At 42.6% G+C, this 20,318-nt stretch overlaps 1 protein-coding gene across 1 annotated transcript in view; it reads left to right on the top strand.

Moving 5' to 3' along the window:
• The window catches only part of ANAPC10 (anaphase promoting complex subunit 10), a 344,328-nt gene that overhangs the window by 49,539 nt on the left and 274,471 nt on the right, over nt 1-20,318 (top strand). Inside the window, exons 2-3 of the mRNA XM_053703704.1 lie at nt 981-1,104; nt 17,868-17,958. Coding sequence (XP_053559679.1) covers nt 990-1,104; nt 17,868-17,958 — 206 coding nt within the window. The 5' untranslated portion in view covers nt 981-989. The remainder of the gene's footprint in view (nt 1-980; nt 1,105-17,867; nt 17,959-20,318) is intronic.

Here is a 20,318-nt window from a genome sequence, read left to right as displayed (position 1 = left end):
ACGGGCTTTCATTCATCAAATTTTACCTTCACTTTAAGGCAGAAGGTGCATATATGTCTGGAAGCAGCACTGGCCACCGATGCTCTGTACTGCAGACATGCAGAAAAAATGAACGATGATGTAGAAGTGGTGTTTAGATAGTTCACTAAACACCACTTCTACATCATCGTTCATTTTTTCTGTTTCCAATATTCACCAGCATTTTTGTATCAGGAACTAGATCACCTACTCCATGGACTCACGTCAATTGTAACTTTTTTTTTTTTTCTGTATATTTGCCACAGTACGTTATTTTATATTTGTAACAGGACAGATCTGTTAGCGTCCATACGCCTCCACTGCAGCACCCATTTCCATATTTGAGGCTCATATATATGCGTTATATTTTATAATTTGTTTTAACCAGCGGTAATTGTTTTAGAGAACATAAGTTTTAATGTCAACATGGATCCATGTCTACCAATGTAATTTGTATAAAATTTTTGTGATACCTTTGTGAAAACAATCTAAGAGTTTTCTGTGCTATACACTTATCTTGAATCTTGTCCACACATTTAGACAGTGCTATTACCACATTTGTGGTTTAGTATTAGTGATATACAAATCACATAGTGTTATTTCCACCTGTGGTCTAGCATTATACATATTACTTTAACCCTACTAGACCTTGCCTATTTTGGCGCTCCTATCTAGTCATTTCTTAACTTGTATTCCACTCTGTGGGTATTTGGGGACCCACTTTAGACAGGAGCTATAGGTCTTCCATCCATAGCGCTGTAAGGTAACACCATTACCTCCACACACATAAATATATCACACTGACTTTAACTATGCGTTTAATCCATTTGTAAGGGTTAAACACACAGTTATATACAATCAATAGTACAATAATAATATACTAAACTGCTAAGGTGTATGTAATGAACCTTTGTTGTGAAACCCTAATATTTAATGTGTTTTTTTTTTATTGATTTTTAAAGTTATTGGAAATGACCACACCTAACAAAACCCCGCCTGGTGCTGATCCTAATCAGTTGAAAAGAACCGGCACTGTTCGTGAAATTGGCTCACAGGCTGTCTGGTCTTTGTCTTCATGTAAACCAGGTATTGTTGAAATTCAATTACAGAGAAGAAGCGAGGAGCACGTAGTGATGCAAGCTAAATTAATTTATTAATAATTTGCGTAACAACAGTGTAGAGGGGATAAACGCCCCCGGGGTAAAATACAGAGAAAATCCTTGAGCTGACCAAAACACAGGCTGACGCGCTTCGGCTTCCGCCTTACTCCTAGTCTCAACTAAAACTCAAATATAGTGTTCAAGTTAAAACTGTCAGCTACGTCTCCCATTGGACATCGAGTTTACACCCCCTTTTACTCCGGTCCAATCAGGAGAATGGATTAACGTTACACCTGCTCCATTGATTCAAATACAAATACACACTGGCAACCAAAACCCTTTAAACAAAACCTTATAATAAATTATGTTTGTACGTACAATCAAACCATAAAGTGTGTTGTTAGAGTGTAATGGTGCACTAAAGATAATGATGTAGATTTTAAATCTGGGTATGAATATACACTCCTATTACCATTGGCCTGTATATCGCTAGATAATAAATATTCTGTTTCATTACCCGTAATTATATTGTCCAGCTGCCTACTAATAGCCAGTCTCTGTCATTCTACACTATATTACGTGTCAGAAAGGGGAGGGGCAAGTGAAGAGGGCCAAAAGTGATCCGGAAGACCTGACATATCACGGGCTGTCCGTCAAGGGAGGGTTTATGATCAACTGCTTATCTTGATTAAAGGGAGAGCAGAGACTTATAGTGCTATACTACTTATAAACTAAATAATACGCTACAAATATCATTACATGCCACTTGGGGGAGGAAGTTATGTAAGGTCTGACCAAGGAATACCTACTGGTAATTTAAAAGTAGATTAGGATAGATCTACTAGTATAATAGTATAATGTGGAATAAGAGAGGGGGGGGAAAAGGGAATAAAACGGTGATATCTAGGAAGGTGTACTCTATAGGAAACCTATGATAAAAGTGTAAGCATTCTCTGAAAGAGAGTAGAACAGCTGGTAAACTAATAAAGGGGAAAAATACATCACCAAAAATTGATGAGGTCAAATTCTGATTTGAGGCCTTCTAGAACTCTGGTCCTCAGTTTGAAGATCCAGAAGGCCTCCCTTTCGTGCCCTGTCTTTCCCTCCCTTTTGTGGAGGTACCCTTTCAATGATTGTCCATGAGAAGGACGCTACATCTTTCGAATGTGTACCAGAAAAAATATTTATAAGTGGCGTTGTGAGTATACCTGCCCTTATATCTGATAGATGCTCTTTAATATGAGTTCTCACCCCCTGGCCGTTAGCCCAACGTATTGCAGGGAACAATCTCTGCAGGTGATGACATATATACTGTATGTTGACCTGCAGTTGAGGCATGATTTTTTTCTGATAAACTTGATCTGTTGCCACTGAGCTGAATGTGTCACCTGTACTGAACCTATCGCAGGCTACACAAGTACGGTGATGACAATGAAAAGTACTTTTACAACTAAGCCAAGAAGATTTGGAGGATTCCTTACCCCCTGCGGTTGGCAACTTGTGGCCTGTAGCAGAGAGTTCCCTGAGATAGGTTTTCGAAAAATCGCAGTTTTAATCTTTAGACCAGAGACCCCCTCCAACGTGATGTCTAGAAAGTTAATTGTCGAATTTTGAACTTCATTAGTGAAACTTATGCCTACAATATTGTTGTCAAGATTATCTATGAAGGCAAACAGGCTTACTTCAGAACCCCCCCCCCCAAATGAAAAGGAGGTCTATATAATGTCCATACCATACTATTTCTTGCCTGGCCAGATTCCCATCCCCATAGACGTGGACAGCTCCCACCAACCCATGAACAGGTTGGCGTAGGAGGGGGAAAACTTAGTCCCCATCGCTGTCCCACGCCTCTGGAGGAAGAAATCCCCCCCCCCAAACTCAAAATAGTTATGGGTCAGGAGGAATTTGGTCACTTCTACAACAAAATCCACAAAGACAGTATTAATGCCATATTGCCTTTCAAGAAAAAAATGTACAGCCTGAAGGCCTTTGTCATGTGGTATAGTGGTGTAGAGTGACTTGACGTCAACTGTGAGCCATTTGTAGTTGGTCTGCCAGGTCACATGAGAAAGGAGATTCAGGACATGTTTGGTATTGGACAAATAGCTCCATAGAGAGCCTACTAAGGGCTGTAGAATGTTATCTAGCCACTCTGATAAGTGGCCCAATAGGGAGCCTATGCCGCTTACAATTGGTCTCCCTTGTATATTTTCTACCGACTTATGAACCTTTGGTAGGTGATTAAACGTCACAATTTTTAGTATCCAAATCAATGAAACCAAGTTCAACCCCATCATCTACAAGGGAGGCCAATTTGCATTGGTAAGTTCTGGTGGGGTCACTGGGCAGGCTAGTGTAATCTTCGGTATTCCTAAACTGGCTGAAGGCTTCTCTCAAGAAATTGCGCTTATTCAGCACGACTATTGCCCCACCATTATCAGCGGCTCTGATGACAATGTCTTCATTTTTACTGAGACTTTCAAGTGCCTTCTTTTGATTCTTAATTATGTTTCTACTCCTGCCTCTGTCAGATGTATAGTACAGTCAGGTCAGGTCGTGTTCTATTCTCCTCTGGAATTTCTTGAGGATCTGCCCTCTATTTTGAATGGGATAGAAGGTGGATTTCACCTTGAGGGCAGGGGTCCTGATGCCCTCAACTCTTGCCAGTTCCCCTTCCTCCTCAAGAGATTCCAAGACCCTAACATCACACATTCCCTGGGGAATCCTCTCCAGGGTACTCTCTGCACAGCCTTACGGGCAACTTTAATTGGGACAACACCAATCCACTCTCTCAAGCATTCGACAATTTGCGTTGGCGGTGTTGATCCTCCTTATAGAGACGTTCACTCTTTTAACACTACTGGAAGTAACTCATCATTGGTTCTTTTCCCCTTTGATTGATTGTGAATATGTTTTGATCAATGTTTGAATTAGAATTGTATAGGTTTTAATGGACATTTAATGTGTAAGTTTTGTCCTCCATTTTTAGTTCCCAGCAATGATTATTTTACCTCCTAGAGTATATAAAATTGTTTACAGATAGCTGTATTGGACATTGCACTTTTAAATTTGTGGGGTCCATTTATCATTGTGCGTCAATTCTTGTGAACTGCTGGTGCAACGTCGCCCCCTGCAGATTTGCGGCCAATCGGCTGCCAGCAGGGGGTGTCAATCAACCCGATCGTATCAATGGGGGGTGTCAATCAACCCGATCAGAACAGGCGGACAGGTTATGGAGCAGCGGTCTTTAGAAACACAGAGCATCAAGCTCCGAATTGATAAATAGACCCCTGTGTGTGTGATAGAGAGATAGCGAGTTTTATTTTGTGTGTGTGTTTAAATAGAGATAGATAGCTGTGCTATTCCTGCAGGCCTAGCCCACTTGAATAGGCATGACATTCAGAACAATTGGTTGAGGGTTTGATGAGCAAAAACACATTTTTTTCAACAACAAAAATAAACCTAAATAAGCTGGAAACACATTTAAGGGGAAAACTATTTTTCTGTATGGTGTCCCTTAAACTGAATATCTGGGTAGTCTAGGGCAGTGCTGTGCTAGATGATGTCGGGGCAAACCTTGGCCATCCCTTTCTGTGGTATGGACAGGTGCATGTGTGTCTGTTTTTTTTTTTTTTAACAAACCTGAAAATAAATGGGAAAAAATGGACGGAGAACTGTGGGTGGAGTGATTTGGGATTTTCTTTTAATTTATTATTTCTGGGAATTAAAGAAACATCATGCATTTTTAGTACAGGGAGTGCAGAATTATTAGGCAAATGAGTATTTTGACCACATCATCCTCTTTATGCATGTTGTCTTACTCCAAGCTGAATAGGCTCGAAAGCCTACTACCAATTAAGCATATTAGGTGATGTGCATCTCTGTAATGAGAAGGGGTGTGGTCTAATGACATCAACACCCTATATCAGGTGTGCATAATTATTAGGCAACTTCCTTTCCTTTGGCAAAATGGGTCAAAAGAAGGACTTGACAGGCTCAGAAAAGTCAAAAATAGTGAGATATCTTGCAGAGGGATGCAGCACTCTTAAAATTGCAAAGCTTCTGAAGCGTGATCATCGAACAATCAAGCGTTTCATTCAAAATAGTCAACAGGGTCGCAAGAAGCGTGTGGAAAACCCAAGGCGCAAAATAACTGCCCATGAACTGAGAAAAGTCAAGCGTGCAGCTGCCAAGATGCCACTTGCCACCAGTTTGGCCATATTTCAGAGCTGCAACATCACTGGAGTGCCCAAAAGCACAAGGTGTGCAATACTCAGAGACATGGCCAAGGTAAGAAAGGCTGAAAGACGACCACCACTGAACAAGACACACAAGCTGAAACGTCAAGACTGGGCCAAGAAATATCTCAAGACTGATTTCTTCTGTTAAGTGTGATCAGTCCACGGGTCATCATTACTTCTGGGATATTACTCCTCCCCAACAGGAAGTGCAAGAGGATTCACCCAGCAGAGCTGCATATAGCTCCTCCCCTCTACGTCACTCCCAGTCATTCTCTTGCACCCAACGACTAGATAGGATGTGTGAGAGGACTATGGTGATTATACTTAGTTTTATATCTTCAATCAAAAGTTTGTTATTTTAAAATAGCACCGGAGTGTGTTATTACCTCTCTGGCAGAGTTTGAAGAAGAATCTACCAGAGTTTTGCTATGATTTTGGCCGGAGTAGTTAAGATCATATTGCTGTTCTCGGCCATCTGAGGAGTGAGGTAAACTTCAGATCAGGGGACAGCGGGCAGATGAATCTGCATAGAGGTATGTAGCAGTTTTTATTTTCTGACAATGGAATTGATGAGAAAATCCTGCCATACCGATATAATGTCATGTATGTATACTTTACACTTCAGTATTCTGGGGAATGGTACTTCACTAGAATTACACTGTAAGAAATACATAAAGCTGTTTAATAACTAGAGATTATGTTTAACGTTTTTGCTGGAATGTAAAATCGTTTTCATTTGCTGAGGTACTGTGTGAATAAATGTTTGGGCACTCTTTTTCCACTTGGCAGTTGCTTAATCTGTTTTTCTGACAGTTTCTGTTCTCCCTCACTGCTGTGTGTGAGGGGGAGGGGCCGTTTTTTGGCGCTTTTTCTATGCATCAAATATTTCAGTCAGCAACTCATTGTATTCCCTGCATGATCCGGTTCATCTCTACAGAGCTCAGGGGTCTTCAAAACTTATTTTGAGGGAGGTAATTTCTCTCAGCAGAGCTGTGAGAATTATAGTTTGACTGAGATAAAAAACGTTTATTCTGTAATTTGTTTCCTGCTTTCAGAATTTGTTATCTTTGCTAATGGGATTAAACCTTTGCTAAAGTTGTGTTGTTTACAAGGATTGAGGCTATAACTGTTTCAATTTATTAATTTTCAACTGTCATAGATCTTCTGTGCTTCTTAAAGGCACAGTACATTTTAATATTATTCTAATTGAATTGTATTTCCAAGTTGCAAGTTTATTTGCTAGTGTGTTAAACATGTCTGATTCAGAGGATGATACCTGTGTCATTTGTTGCAATGCCAAAGTGGAGCCCAATAGAAATTTATGTACTAACTGTATTGATGCTACTTTAAATAAAAGTCAATCTGTACAAATTGAACAAATTTCACCAAACAACGAGGGGAGAGTTATGCCGACTAACTCGCCTCACGTGTCAGTACCTACATCTCCCGCTCAGAGGGAGGTGCGTGATATTGTAGCGCCGAGTACATCTGGGCGGCCATTACAAATCACATTACAGGATATGGCTACTGTTATGACTGAGGTTTTGGCTAAATTACCAGAACTAAGAGGTAAGCGTGATCACTCTGGGGTGAGAACAGAGTGCGCTGATAATATTAGGGCCATGTCAGACACTGCGTCACAGGTGGCAGAACATGAGGACGGAGAACTTCATTCTGTGGGTGACGGTTCTGATCCAAACAGACTGGATTCAGATATTTCAAATTTTAAATTTAAACTGGAAAACCTCCGTGTATTACTAGGGGAGGTGTTAGCGGCTCTGAATGATTGTAACACAGTTGCAATACCAGAGAAAATGTGTAGGTTGGATAAATATTTTGCGGTACCGACGAGTACTGAGGTTTTTCCTATACCTAAGAGACTTACTGAAATTGTTACTAAGGAGTGGGATAGACCCGGTGTGCCGTTCTCACCCCCTCCGATATTTAGAAAAATGTTTCCAATAGACGCCACCACAAGGGACTTATGGCAAACGGTCCCTAAGGTGGAGGGAGCAGTTTCTACCTTAGCTAAGCGTACCACTATCCCGGTGGAGGATAGCTGTGCTTTTTCAGATCCAATGGATAAAAAGTTAGAGGGTTACCTTAAGAAAATGTTTGTTCAACAAGGTTTTATATTGCAACCCCTTGCATGCATTGCGCCGATCACGGCTGCAGCGGCATTCTGGATTGAGTCTCTGGAAGAGAACATTGGTTCAGCTACTCTGGACGACATTACGGACAGGCTTAGAGTCCTTAAACTAGCTAATTCATTCATTTCGGAGGCCGTAGTACATCTTACTAAACTTACGGCGAAGAATTCAGGATTCGCCATTCAGGCACGCAGGGCGCTGTGGCTAAAATCCTGATCAGCTGATGTTACTTCTAAGTCTAAATTGCTTAATATACCTTTCAAAGGGCAGACCTTATTCGGGCCCGGGTTGAAAGAGATTATCGCTGACATTACAGGAGGTAAAGGCCATGCCCTGCCTCAGGACAAAGCCAAAGCCAAGACTAGACAGTCTAATTTTCGTTCCTTTCGTAATTTCAAAGCAGGAGCAGCATCAACTTCCTCTGCACCAAAACAGGAAGGAGCTGTTGCTCGCTACAGACAAGGCTGGAAACCTAACCAGTCCTGGAACAAGGGCAAGCAGACTAGGAAACCTGCTGCTGCCCCTAAAACAGCATGAATTGAGGGCCCCCGATCCGGGATCGGATCTAGTGGGGGGCAGACTTTCTCTCTTCGCCCAGGCTTGGGCAAGAGATGTTCAGGATCCCTGGGCGCTAGAGATAATATCTCAGGGATACCTTCTGGACTTCAAATACTCTCCTCCAAGAGAGAGATTTCATCTGTCAAGATTGTCAACAATCCAGACAAAGAAAGAGGCGTTTCTACGCTGCGTACAAGAGCTCTTGTTAATGGGAGTAATCCATCCAGTTCCACGATCGGAACAGGGACAGGGGTTTTACTCAAATCTGTTTGTGGTTCCCAAAAAAGAGGGAACTTTCAGACCAATCCTGGACTTAAAGATCCTAAACAAATTCCTAAGAGTTCCATCGTTCAAGATGGAGACTATTCGGACAATTTTACCTATGATCCAAGAGGGTCAATACATGACCACTGTAGATTTAAAGGATGCTTACCTTCACATACCGATTCACAAAGATCATTATCGGTACCTAAGGTTTGCCTTCCTAGACAGGCATTACCAGTTTGTGGCTATTCCATTCGGATTGGCTACAGCTCCAAGAATCTTCACAAAGGTTCTGGGTGCTCTTCTGGCGGTACTAAGACCGCGGGGAATCTCGGTAGCTCCATACCTAGACGACATTCTGATACAAGCTTCAAGCTTTCAAACTGCCAAGTCTCATACAGAGTTAGTGCTGGCATTTCTAAGGTCACATGGATGGAAGGTGAACGAAAAGAAAAGTTCACTCGTTCCACTCACAAGAGTTCCCTTCCTGGGGACTCTTATAGATTCTGTAGAAATGAAGATTTACCTGACAGAGGACAGGCTAACAAGACTTCAAAGTGCTTGCCGCACCCTTCATTCCATTCAACACCCGTCAGTGGCTCAATGCATGGAGGTAATCGGCTTAATGGTAGCGGCAATGGACATAGTACCCTTTGCACGCTTACACCTCAGACCACTGCAACTGTGCATGCTAAGTCAGTGGAATGGGGATTACTCAGACTTATCCCCTTCTCTGAATCTGGATCAAGAGACCAGAAATTCTCTTCTATGGTGGCTTTCTCGGCCACATCTGTCCAGGGGGATGCCATTCAGCAGACCAGACTGGACAATTGTAACAACAGACGCCAGCCTTCTAGGTTGGGGTGCCGTCTGGAATTCTCTGAAGGCTCAGGGACAATGGAGTCAGGAGGAGAGTCTCCTGCCAATAAACATTCTGGAATTGAGAGCAGTTCTCAATGCCCTCCTGGCTTGGCCCCAGTTGACAACTCGGGGGTTCATCAGGTTTCAGTCGGACAACATCACGACTGTAGCTTACATCAACCATCAGGGAGGGACAAGAAGCTCCCTAGCTATGATGGAAGTATCAAAGATAATTTGCTGGGCAGAGTCTCACTCTTGCCACCTGTCAGCAATCCACATCCCGGGAGTGGAGAACTGGGAGGCGGATTTCTTAAGTCGTCAGACTTTTCATCCGGGGGAGTGGGAACTTCATCCGGAGGTCTTTGCCCAAATACTTTGACGTTGGGGCAAACCAGAGATAGATCTCATGGCGTCTCGACAGAACGCCAAGCTTCCTCGTTACGGGTCCAGATCCAGGGATCCAGGAGCAGTCCTGATAGATGCTCTGACAGCACCTTGGGACTTCAGGATGGCTTACGTGTTTCCACCCTTCCCGTTGCTTCCTCGATTGATTGCCAGAATCAAACAAGAGAGAGCATCAGTGATTCTAATAGCACCTGCGTGGCCACGCAGGACTTGGTATGCAGACCTGGTGGACATGTCATCCTGTCCACCTTGGTCTCTACCTCTGAAACAGGACCTTCTGATACAGGGTCCCTTCAAACATCAAAATCTAACTTCTCTGAAGCTGACTGCTTGGAAATTGAACGCTTGATTTTATCAAGACGTGGATTTTCTGAGTCAGTTATTGATACCTTAATACAGGCTAGGAAACCTGTTACCAGAAAGATTTACCATAAGATATGGCGTAAATACCTATATTGGTGTGAATCCAAATGTTACTCTTGGAGTAAGGTTAGGATTCCTAGGATATTGTCTTTTCTACAAGAAGGTTTAGAAAAGGGTTTATCTGCTAGTTCATTAAAGGGACAGATCTCAGCTCTGTCCATTCTGTTACACAAACGTCTGTCAGAAGTTCCTGACGTCCAGGCTTTTTGTCAGGCTTTGGCCAGAATTAAGCCTGTGTTTAAAACTGTTGCTCCACCATGGAGTTTAAACCTTGTTCTTAATGTTTTACAGGGCGTTCCGTTTGAACCCCTTCATTCCATTGATATAAAGTTGTTATCTTGGAAAGTTCTATTTTTAATGGCTATTTCCTCGGCTCGAAGAGTCTCTGAATTATCAGCCTTACATTGTGATTCTCCTTATTTGATTTTTCATTCGGATAAGGTAGTCCTGCGTACTAAACCTGGGTTCTTACCTAAGGTAGTTACTAACTGGAATATCAATCAAGAGATTGTTGTTCCTTTTTTATGCCCAAATCCTTCTTCAAAGAAGGAACGTCTACTGCACAACCTGGATGTAGTCCGTGCTCTAAAATTTTACTTACAGGCAACTAAGGAATTTCGACAAACGTCTTCTCTGTTTGTCATTTACTCTGGGCAGAGGAGAGGTCAAAAAGCTTCCGCTACCTCTCTTTCTTTTTGGCTTCGTAGCATAATTCGTTTAGCTTATGAGACTGCTGGACAGCAGCCTCCTGAAAGAATTACAGCTCATTCTACTAGAGCTGTGGCTTCCACTTGGGCCTTCAAGAATGAGGCCTCTGTTGAACAGATTTGCAAGGCTGCAACTTGGTCTTCGCTTCATACTTTTTCCAAATTTTACAAATTTGACACTTTTGCTTCATCGGAGGCTATTTTTGGGAGAAAGGTTCTTCAGGCAGTGGTTCCTTCTGTATAAAGAGCCTGCCTATCCCTCCCGTCATCCTTGTACTTTTGCTTTGGTATTGGTATCCCAGAAGTAATGATGACCCGTGGACTGATCACACTTAACAGAAGAAAACATAATTTATGCTTACCTGATAAATTCCTTTCTTCTGTAGTGTGATCAGTCCACGGCCCGCCCTGTTTTTAAGGCAGGTAAATATTTTTTAATTTATACTCCAGTCACCACTTCACCCTTGGCTTTTCCTTTCTCGTTGGTCCTTGGTCGAATGACTGGGAGTGACGTAGAGGGGAGGAGCTATATGCAGCTCTGCTGGGTGAATCCTCTTGCACTTCCTGTTGGGGAGGAGTAATATCCCAGAAGTAATGATGACCCGTGGACTGATCACACTACAGAAGAAAGGAATTTATCAGGTAAGCATAAATTATGTTTTTTCTAAGGTTTTATGGACTGATGAAATGAGAGTGAGTCTTGATGGGCCAGATGGATGGGCCCGTGGCTGGATTGGTAAAGGGCAGAGAGCTCCAGTCCGACTCAGACGCCAGCAAGGTGGAGGTGGAGTACTGGTTTGGGCTGGTATCATCAAAGATGAGCTTGTGGGGCCTTTTCAGGTTGAGGATGGAGTCAAGCTCAACTCCCAGTCCTACTGCCAGTTTCTGGAAGACACCTTCTTCAAGCAGTGGTACAGGAAGAAGTCTGCATCCTTCAAGAAAAACATGATTTTCATGCAGGACAATGCTCCATCACACGCGTCCAAGTACTCCACAGCGTGGCTGGCAAGAAAGGGTATAAAAGAAGAAAATCTAATGACATGGCCTCCTTGTTCACCTGATCTGAACCCCATTGAGAACCTGTGGTCCATCATCAAATGTGAGATTTACAAGGAGGGAAAACAGTACACCTCTCTGAACAGTGTCTGGGAGGCTGTGGTTGCTGCTGCACGCAATGTTCATGGTGAACAGATCAAAACACTGACAGAATCCATGGATGGCAGGCTTTTGAGTGTCCTTGCAAAGAAAGGTGGCTATATTGGTCACTGATTTGTTTTTGTTTTGTTTTTGAATGTCAGAAATGTATATTTGTGAATGTTGAGATGTTATATTGGTTTCACTGGTAAAAATAAATAATTGAAATGGGTATATATTTGTTTTTTGTTAAGTTGCCTAATAATTATGCACAGTAATAGTCACCTGCACACACAGATATCCCCCTAAAATAGCTATAACTAAAAGCAAACTAAAAACTACTTCCAAAACTATTCAGCTTTGATATTAATTAGTTTTTTGGGTTCATTGAGAACATGGTTGTTGTTCAATAATAAAATTAATCCTCAAAAATACAACTTGCCTAATAATTCTGCACTCCCTGTATATCTCACTGTTATTTTTTAAATGAATAATGATAGTATAAAATATCTTAGGATCTAATCATGTTGCTCCTACAAGCCACTTAGTTGACATTTGAAGTTTGATGCTTACTTTTTGCATTTTGAGAATCCATACCTCAGTCAATGCCGACAAAATCATTTTTGTATTTCAAGAGGGGCTGGAGTTTCTACAAAAAGGCATATATAGCTCAATGTCATAAATCTGCTAGAGCAACTTGAGCTGTTTTTTCTAGCATTCACAATAATATTAACAATAACAGGAAGTCAGTTGTTTGTCCATGCTCAGACGGGGACAGAACGCAACTTAATTTCTAAGCATGTCAGCACCCTTATCTAACTATAGGCAGTGGCGACATTTAAGATTTTATAAGAGCTCGTTTTGTTTTAAAAAAATTAAGTTGTTTTGCTGTTTTTTAACACAATCTGTTTGTTTTATGTTTTCTTTCATTTAACACACACACACACACACACACACACACACACACACACACACACACACACACACACACACATATATATATATATATATATATATATATATATATATTTATTTCTCTTGTAAGGTGTATCCAGTCCACGGATTCATCCATTACTTGTGGGATATTCTCCTTCCCAACAGGAAGCTGCAAGAGGATCACCCACAGCAGAGCTGTCTATATAGCTCCTCCCCTAACTGCCACCTCCTAGTCATTCTCTTGCAGCTCTCGATAAGGGAAGTAGCTAGAGAGATGTGGTGCATTAATGTAGTTTATCTTCAATCAAAAGTTTGTTATTTTCAAATGGTACCGGAGTTGTACTATTTTAGCCTCAGGCAGAAAGTTGAAGAAGAGTCTGCCTGTGGTTTTTTGATGATCTTAGCAGGTTGTAACTAAGATCCACTGCTGTTCTCACACATAACTGAAGAGAGAGGTAACTTCAGCTGGGGGAATGGCGTGCAGGGTCTCCTGCTCTGAGGTATGTGCAGTTTTAAATTTTTCTACAGAGATGATAAGCTAGAAAATGCTGACAATACCGAATTTATTTAAGGTAAGCCTGATTACAGTGATTTAATAACGACTGGTAAATACAGAGCTCTCTGACGCTTTAGTAGCTATGTCTGATACACCCTCACATTATACTGAAGCTGAAGCAGGGGAGCTTCAATCTGTGGGTGATTTTTCTGATTCAGGAAAGTCTACATTTAAATTTAAGCTTGAGCACCTCCGCGTATTGCTCAGGGAGGTTTTAGCAACTCTGGACGACTGTGACACTATTGTAGTCCCAGAGAAATTATGTAGATTGGATAAATACTATGCAGTACCTACTTACATTGATGTTTTTCCAATCCCTAAAAGGTTTTCTGAAATTATTACTAAGGAATGGGATAGACCAGGTGTACCGTTCTCTCCCCCTCCTGTTTTGAAAAAGATGTTTCCTATTGACGCCACTACATGGGACTTATGGCAGACGGTCCCTAAGGTGGAGGGAGCAGTTTCTACTCTAGCTAAGCGTACCACTATCCCTGCCGAGGACAGTTGTGCTTTTCTGGATCCAATGGATAAAAAATTAGAGGGTTACCTTAAGAAATTTTTTATTCAACAAGGTTTTATTCTCCAGCCTCTTGCATGCATTGCCCCAGTCACTGCTGCCGCGGCTTTCTGGTTTGAGTCCCTAGAGGAGGCTCTACAGGTTGAAACCCCGTTGGAAGATATTATTGACAAGCTTAGGGCCCTTAAGCTAGCCAATTCATTTGTTTCTGATGCCGTTGTTCATTTAACCAAGCTAACGGCTAAAAATTCAGGTTTTGCTATTCAGGCGTGTAGGGCGCTATGGCTTAAATCATGGTCAGCTGACGTGACTTCAAAGTCTAAACTTCTCAACATTCCCTTCAAAGGACAAACCCTATTCGGGCCTGGACTGAAGGAGATCATTTCTGACATCACTGGAGGAAAAGGTCACGCCCTTCCTCAAGACAGGTCCAACAAATTAAGGACCAAATAGTCTAGTTTTCGGCCCTTTCGAAACTTCAAGAGTGGCGCAGCTTCAACTTCCTCTAAAACAAAACAAGAGGGAACTTTTGCCCAGTCTAAGCCGGTCTGGAGACCTAACCAGGGCTGGAACAAGGGGAAACAGGCCAAAAAGCCTGCTGCTGCCTCTAAGACAGCATGAAGGAGCAGCCCCCGATCCGGAAACGGATCTAGTAGGGGGCAGACTCTCTCTCTTCACCGAGGCTTGGGCAAGAGATGTCCAGGATCCCTGGGCATTGGAAATTGTGTCCAAGGGTTATCTTCTGGAATTCAAAACCTCTCCCCCAAAAGGGAGTTTCATCTCTCACTTTTATCTGCAAACCAGATAAAGAGAGAGACATTCTTACATTGTGTTCAAGACTTCCTAATTTTGGGAGTGATCAACCCAATTTCTCAGAGTTCCATCCTTCAAGATGGAGACTATTCGAACCATCCTTCCTATGATCCAGGAGGGTCAATATATGACTACCGTAGACCTAAAGGATGCTTATCTTCACATCCCGATACACAAAGATCATCATCGTTTTCTCAGGTTTGCCTTTCTAGACAGGCACTACCAGTTTGTGGCTCTTCCCTTCGGGTTGGCCACGGCACCAAGAATCTTTACAAAGGTTCTAGGGTCCCTTCGAGCGGTCCTAAGGCCGCGGGGTATAGCAGTAGCCCCTTACTTAGACGACATTCTGATACAGGCGTCGATTTTTCAAGTTGCCAGGTCCCACACGGACATTGTTCTGGCATTTCTGAGGTCCCATGGGTGGAAGGTGAACGAAGAAAAGAGCTCTCTATCACCTCTAACAAAAGATTCATTCCTAGGGACTCTGATAGATTCGGTAGAAATGAAGATTTACCTAACGAAGGCCAGATTGTCAAAACTTCTAGACTCTTGCCGTGTTCTTTATTCCACTTCTCGTCCTTCAGTGGCTCAGTGTATGGAAGTAATCGGTTTAATGGTAGCGGCAATGGACATAGTACCGTTTGCCCGCCTACATCTCAGACTGCTGCAACTTTGCATGCTCAGTCAGTGGAATGGGGATTACACAGATTTGTCCCCTCTACTAAATCTGGATCAAGAAACCAGGGATTCTCTTCTCTGGTGGCTATCTCAGGTCCATCTGTCCAAGGGGATGAGCTTCCGCAGGCCAGATTGGATTATAGTAACGACAGATGCCAGCCTTCTGGGCTGGGGTGCACTCTGGAACTCCCTGAAGGCTCAGGGCTCGTGGACTCGGGAGGAGACACTCCTTCCAATAAACATTCTGGAACTAAGAGCGATATTCAATGCTCTTCAGGCTTGGCCTCAGCTAGCTGCGGTCAGGTTCATCAGATTTCAGTCGGACAACATCACGACTGTAGCCTATATCAACCATCAGGGGGGAACAAGGAGCCCCCTGGCAATGTTGGAGTTTTCAAAGATAATTCTATGGGCAGAGATTCACTCTTGCCATCTCTCAGCTATCCATATCCCAGGAGTAGAGAACTGGGAGGCGGATTTTCTAAGTCGGCAGACTTTTCATCCGGAGGAGTGGGAGCTCCATCCGGCGGTATTTGCCCAGCTGATTCAACTATGGGGCAAACCAGAACTGGATCTCATGGCGTCTCGTCAGAACGCCAAACTTCCTTGTTAAGGGTCCAGGTCAAGGGATCCCCAGGCAGCGCTGATAGATGCTCTAGCAGCGCCCTGGTCCTTCAGCCTGGCTTATGTGTTTCCACCGTTTCCTCTGCTCCCTCGGCTGATTGCTAAGATCAAGCAGGAGAGAGCTTTGGTGATTTTGATAGCTCCTGCGTGGCCACGCAGGACTTGGTATGCAGATCTGGTGGACATGTCATCCTTTCCACCATGGACTCTGTTCTGTTTTTGGTAGCTATCTCTTCGGCTCGAAGAGTTTCAGCGTTATCTGCCTTGCAGTGTGATTCCCCTTAAGGTAGTTTTGCGTACCAAACCTGGGTTTCTTCCTAAGGTGGTATCTAATAAGAATATCAATCAGGAGATTGTTGTTCCGTCACTGTATCCTAATCCTTCTTCAAAGAAGGAACGTCTATTACACAATCTTGACGTGGTTCGTGCTTTAAAGTTTTATTTACAAGCTACTAAAGATTTTCGTCAAACATCTGCATTGTTTGTTGTCTACTCTGGACAGAGGAGAGGCCAAAAGGCTTCAGCAACTTCTCTTTCTTTTTGGTTAAGAAGTATAATCCGCTTAGCTTATGAGACTGCTGGCCAGCAGCCTCCTGAAAGAATTACAGCTCATTCCACAAGAGCGGTGGCTTCCACATGGGCTTTAAAAAAATGAGGCTTCTGTGGAACAGATTTGTAAGGCGGCGACTTGGTCTTCGCTTCATACTTTTTCTAAATTCTACAAATTTTATACTTTTGCTTCTTCGGAGGCTATTTTTGGGAGAAAGGTCTTACAGGCAGTGGTGCCTTCCGTTTAAGCGCCTGCCTTGTCCCTCCCTTCATCCGTGTCCTATAGCTTTGGTATTGGTATCCCACAAGTAATGGATGAATCCGTGGACTGGATACACCTTACAAGAGAAAACAAAATTTATGCTTACCTGATAAATTTATTTCTCTTGTGGTGTATCCAGTCCACGGCCCGCCCTGTCATTTTAAGGCAGGTGTTTTTTAATTTTTAAACTACAGTCACCACTGCACCCTATAGTTTCTCCTTTCTCTTGCTTGTCTTCGGTCGAATGACTGGGAGGTGGCAGTTAGGGGAGGAGCTATATAGACAGCTCTGCTGTGGGTGATCCTCTTGCAGCTTTCTGTTGGGAAGGAGAATATCCCACAAGTAATGGATGAATCCGTGGACTGGATACACCACAAGAGAAATAAATTTATCAGGTAAGCATAAATTTTGTTTTTTAACTAAAGGAGTAATATTACTTATGCAATTTTTATATGTTTTTCTAGTTTTTATAAGTAATATTACTCCTTTAGTTAAAAAACAAAATTTATGCTTACCTGATAAATTTATTTCTCTTGTGGTGTATCCAGTCCACGGCCCGCCCTGTCATTTTAAGGCAGGTGTTTTTTAATTTTTAAACTACATTCACCACTGCACCCTATAGTTTCTCCTTTCTCTTGCTTGTCTTCGGTCGAATGACTGGGAGGTGGCAGTTAGGGGAGGAGCTATATAGACAGCTCTGCTGTGGGTGATCCTCTTGCAGCTTTCTGTTGGGAAGGAGAATATCCCACAAGTAATGGATGAATCCGTGGACTGGATACACCACAAGAGAAATACATTTATCAGGTAAGCATAAATTTTGTTTTTTAACTAAAGGAGTAATATTACTTATAAAAACTAGAAAAACATATAAAAATTGCATATTTATGTATAATCACTTTTGTATTATTCTCTTCCACCTCTTCCAACAACAGTTATATTTTATTCATAATTTAAATTGCTTTTTAATAAAATTGGGGCACTTTGAATTTGCACCAGAATGGACAGATGTGTTTTTCTATTGTCTTTTATTGTCACTTGATTTTAAAAATCATTAATAAGCATTTTTTCTAGGGTTTGGAGTTGACCAATTACGGGATGACAATCTAGAAACCTATTGGCAGTCTGATGGATCTCAACCTCATTTAGTGAACATTCAGTTTCGGTAAATGTATTTTTCTTATTGTTTGTTTATGAAGAATTATGGCATGGGAGTACAAATGTTTGCATGAAAAACGTTGAAATTGTTTTTTTTAAGGAAAGACAGCATGAGCTTTATATCTATAGCTTAGAGGAGAGAAGTGAGAGTCCATATGATAGGAACTTGCAAGTATATTAAAGGACCAGTAAATGCAGTATATTTGCATAATCAACAAATGCATGATAACAAGACAATGCTATAGCAGTTAGTCTTGAGTTCAAATGAGTAGTAGATTATTTTTTTTTGTGACAAATTTTATAGTTATGTCTATTTCCACTCCCACTGCATCACGTGACAGCTTTAGCAAATCACAAATGCATATACCAATATTCTGTGCATTCTTGCACATGCTCAGTAGGAGCTGGTGACTCAAAAAGTGGAAATATAAAAAGACTTTTCACATTTTGTTTTTTTTAAAGTTGTTTAAAATTGCCTGCTCTATCTGAATCATGAAAGTTTCATTTTGACTTTAGGGTCCCTTTTCAAGGATTTAGTAAAGATGAAGATTGTTTTATATCCCTTTTAGTATACCCAGACATTGAATTTATAGGAAGCTGGACATTAACCGTTTACACAATAGGAGGGGAAAGCAATAGCATGCTGGAAATAAATCATTGGTGTACAGTAATGTGTCAGAATGGGTTCTTTTTTCGCTGCAAATATTTTCGCGGGTGACTCCTGTATCTTTTCTGATACATTTTTCTTCATAAATGGAAAGAGTCCACAGCTGCATTCATTACTTTTGGGAATTCATAACCTGGCCACCAGGAGGAGACACCCTAGCCAAAGGCTTAAATACCTTCCCCACTTCCCTCATCCCCCAGTCATTCTTTGCCTTTCGTCCCAGGAGGTTGGCAGAGAATTGTTAGAAGTTTTCGATAGTCTCTTATGGAGGGTAGTACTCTTCGGCATGGGACTGGAGTTTTAAGTAGTCCTGTCAGCCTTTCAGTGAGAGCATGGGTGAAAGTTAGAGTCCGGAGATGCAGGGAGAGTCTTTCTGCGAAACCACCCCGACTCATATTAACAGCTCCACAAGCAATCAGCGTTGACAAGTTTTGCTGCCTGCTTTCTTCTCTCAAGTCCATGGCAGAAGCGATGCTGCCATCTGTCACACTTGAAGGGCCGTGTTCCTATTCCACGGCGTAGATTCCGGTAAGATCGTTTTATTTTACTTTCATCATTGATGTATTGTAATTACAACTGTTTATCTGTGAGGGGCTACAACCTTTCGGGGATAACCTTAACATAGGATCTCAGTGAGGCTCCTTTTTGTATCTTGGAATCAAGGGTTAATATCTCCTGAGGGGGGGTTATTGAACGGGGGTTTATACTCATGTTTGTTATGTGATTCTGTCTGCTACTGTGTAGTGTTGCTTCGGCTCATGGCTATTTTGGAACATAACGGCCTATGTCTAGTGACGCAGCCTTTACGGATGGGCGCGCTTTTGCATCGACTGCACAGTTTACCTTGTGACCAGGCGTGGCTACATTTTGGCTCTCCATTTCCGCATTCCTGACCGTGTGGCGACGGAGAAATCCTGGTCCGCTGGTGTCTGGTTCCCTGGAGGTGGTGAGTGCCCCAGCCATTGGGGGTGTAAGGTCCATTTTTTATTCAATATCCCAGTTATGAAGGATTCTGATTTTTTAGAGACGGATGTCTCTGATTCAGACTCTACTTCTTGAGTTATGTTGTGAATGCCGTTTTAGAGTGCTCTGTTCCTCGGGATCGGGGAATCAGGTGCCCACTGAGCCATCCGCCTCTGGAGATTCTATTTTTCATGAGTCAAGTTTCCTACCACTAACTCTTACTACGCATGCAGGTAACCCAAACGCTACTTATACTTCTATGGAGTGTGGCCTGTTCCCACTGGAGGTTACGATACGGTTCCGCATGGCCATATCTTTGGCGCTTGCAAATCTGCACCTCCAGTTCAGTCCTCCGGGAGAGCGACTGCCCCTGAGGCCTCAAGGGGTCAACCTTGGGGGCCGGTGTTTTGTCCTGGCCGAGGTATGTTGCACCTTTCTATATAGATTGGCGTGCATTCGTGTTCTTCTGAGGCACGTTTTGGCGTTGCTGGAGGATCCCACTCTTAATGGGTCTGGGGATTCTCTGTCTTAGGGGCATATTTATCAAGGTCTGGCGGACCTGATCCGACACTGCGAATCAGGTCCGCCAGACCTCTCTGAATATGGCGATCAATACGCTCGCCGTATTCAGAATTGCACCAGCAGCTCACAAGAGCTGCTGGTGCAACGCCGCCCCCTGCAGACTCGCGGCCAATTGGCCGCCAGCAGGGGGGTGTCAATCAACCCGATCGTACTCG

This window comes from Bombina bombina, chromosome 2 (genome assembly GCF_027579735.1).
Source record: "Bombina bombina isolate aBomBom1 chromosome 2, aBomBom1.pri, whole genome shotgun sequence".
NCBI lineage: Eukaryota > Metazoa > Chordata > Amphibia > Anura > Bombinatoridae > Bombina > Bombina bombina.
Note: the sequence above shows the minus strand (reverse complement) of the source record. Positions and strands in the feature narration are given on the sequence as shown.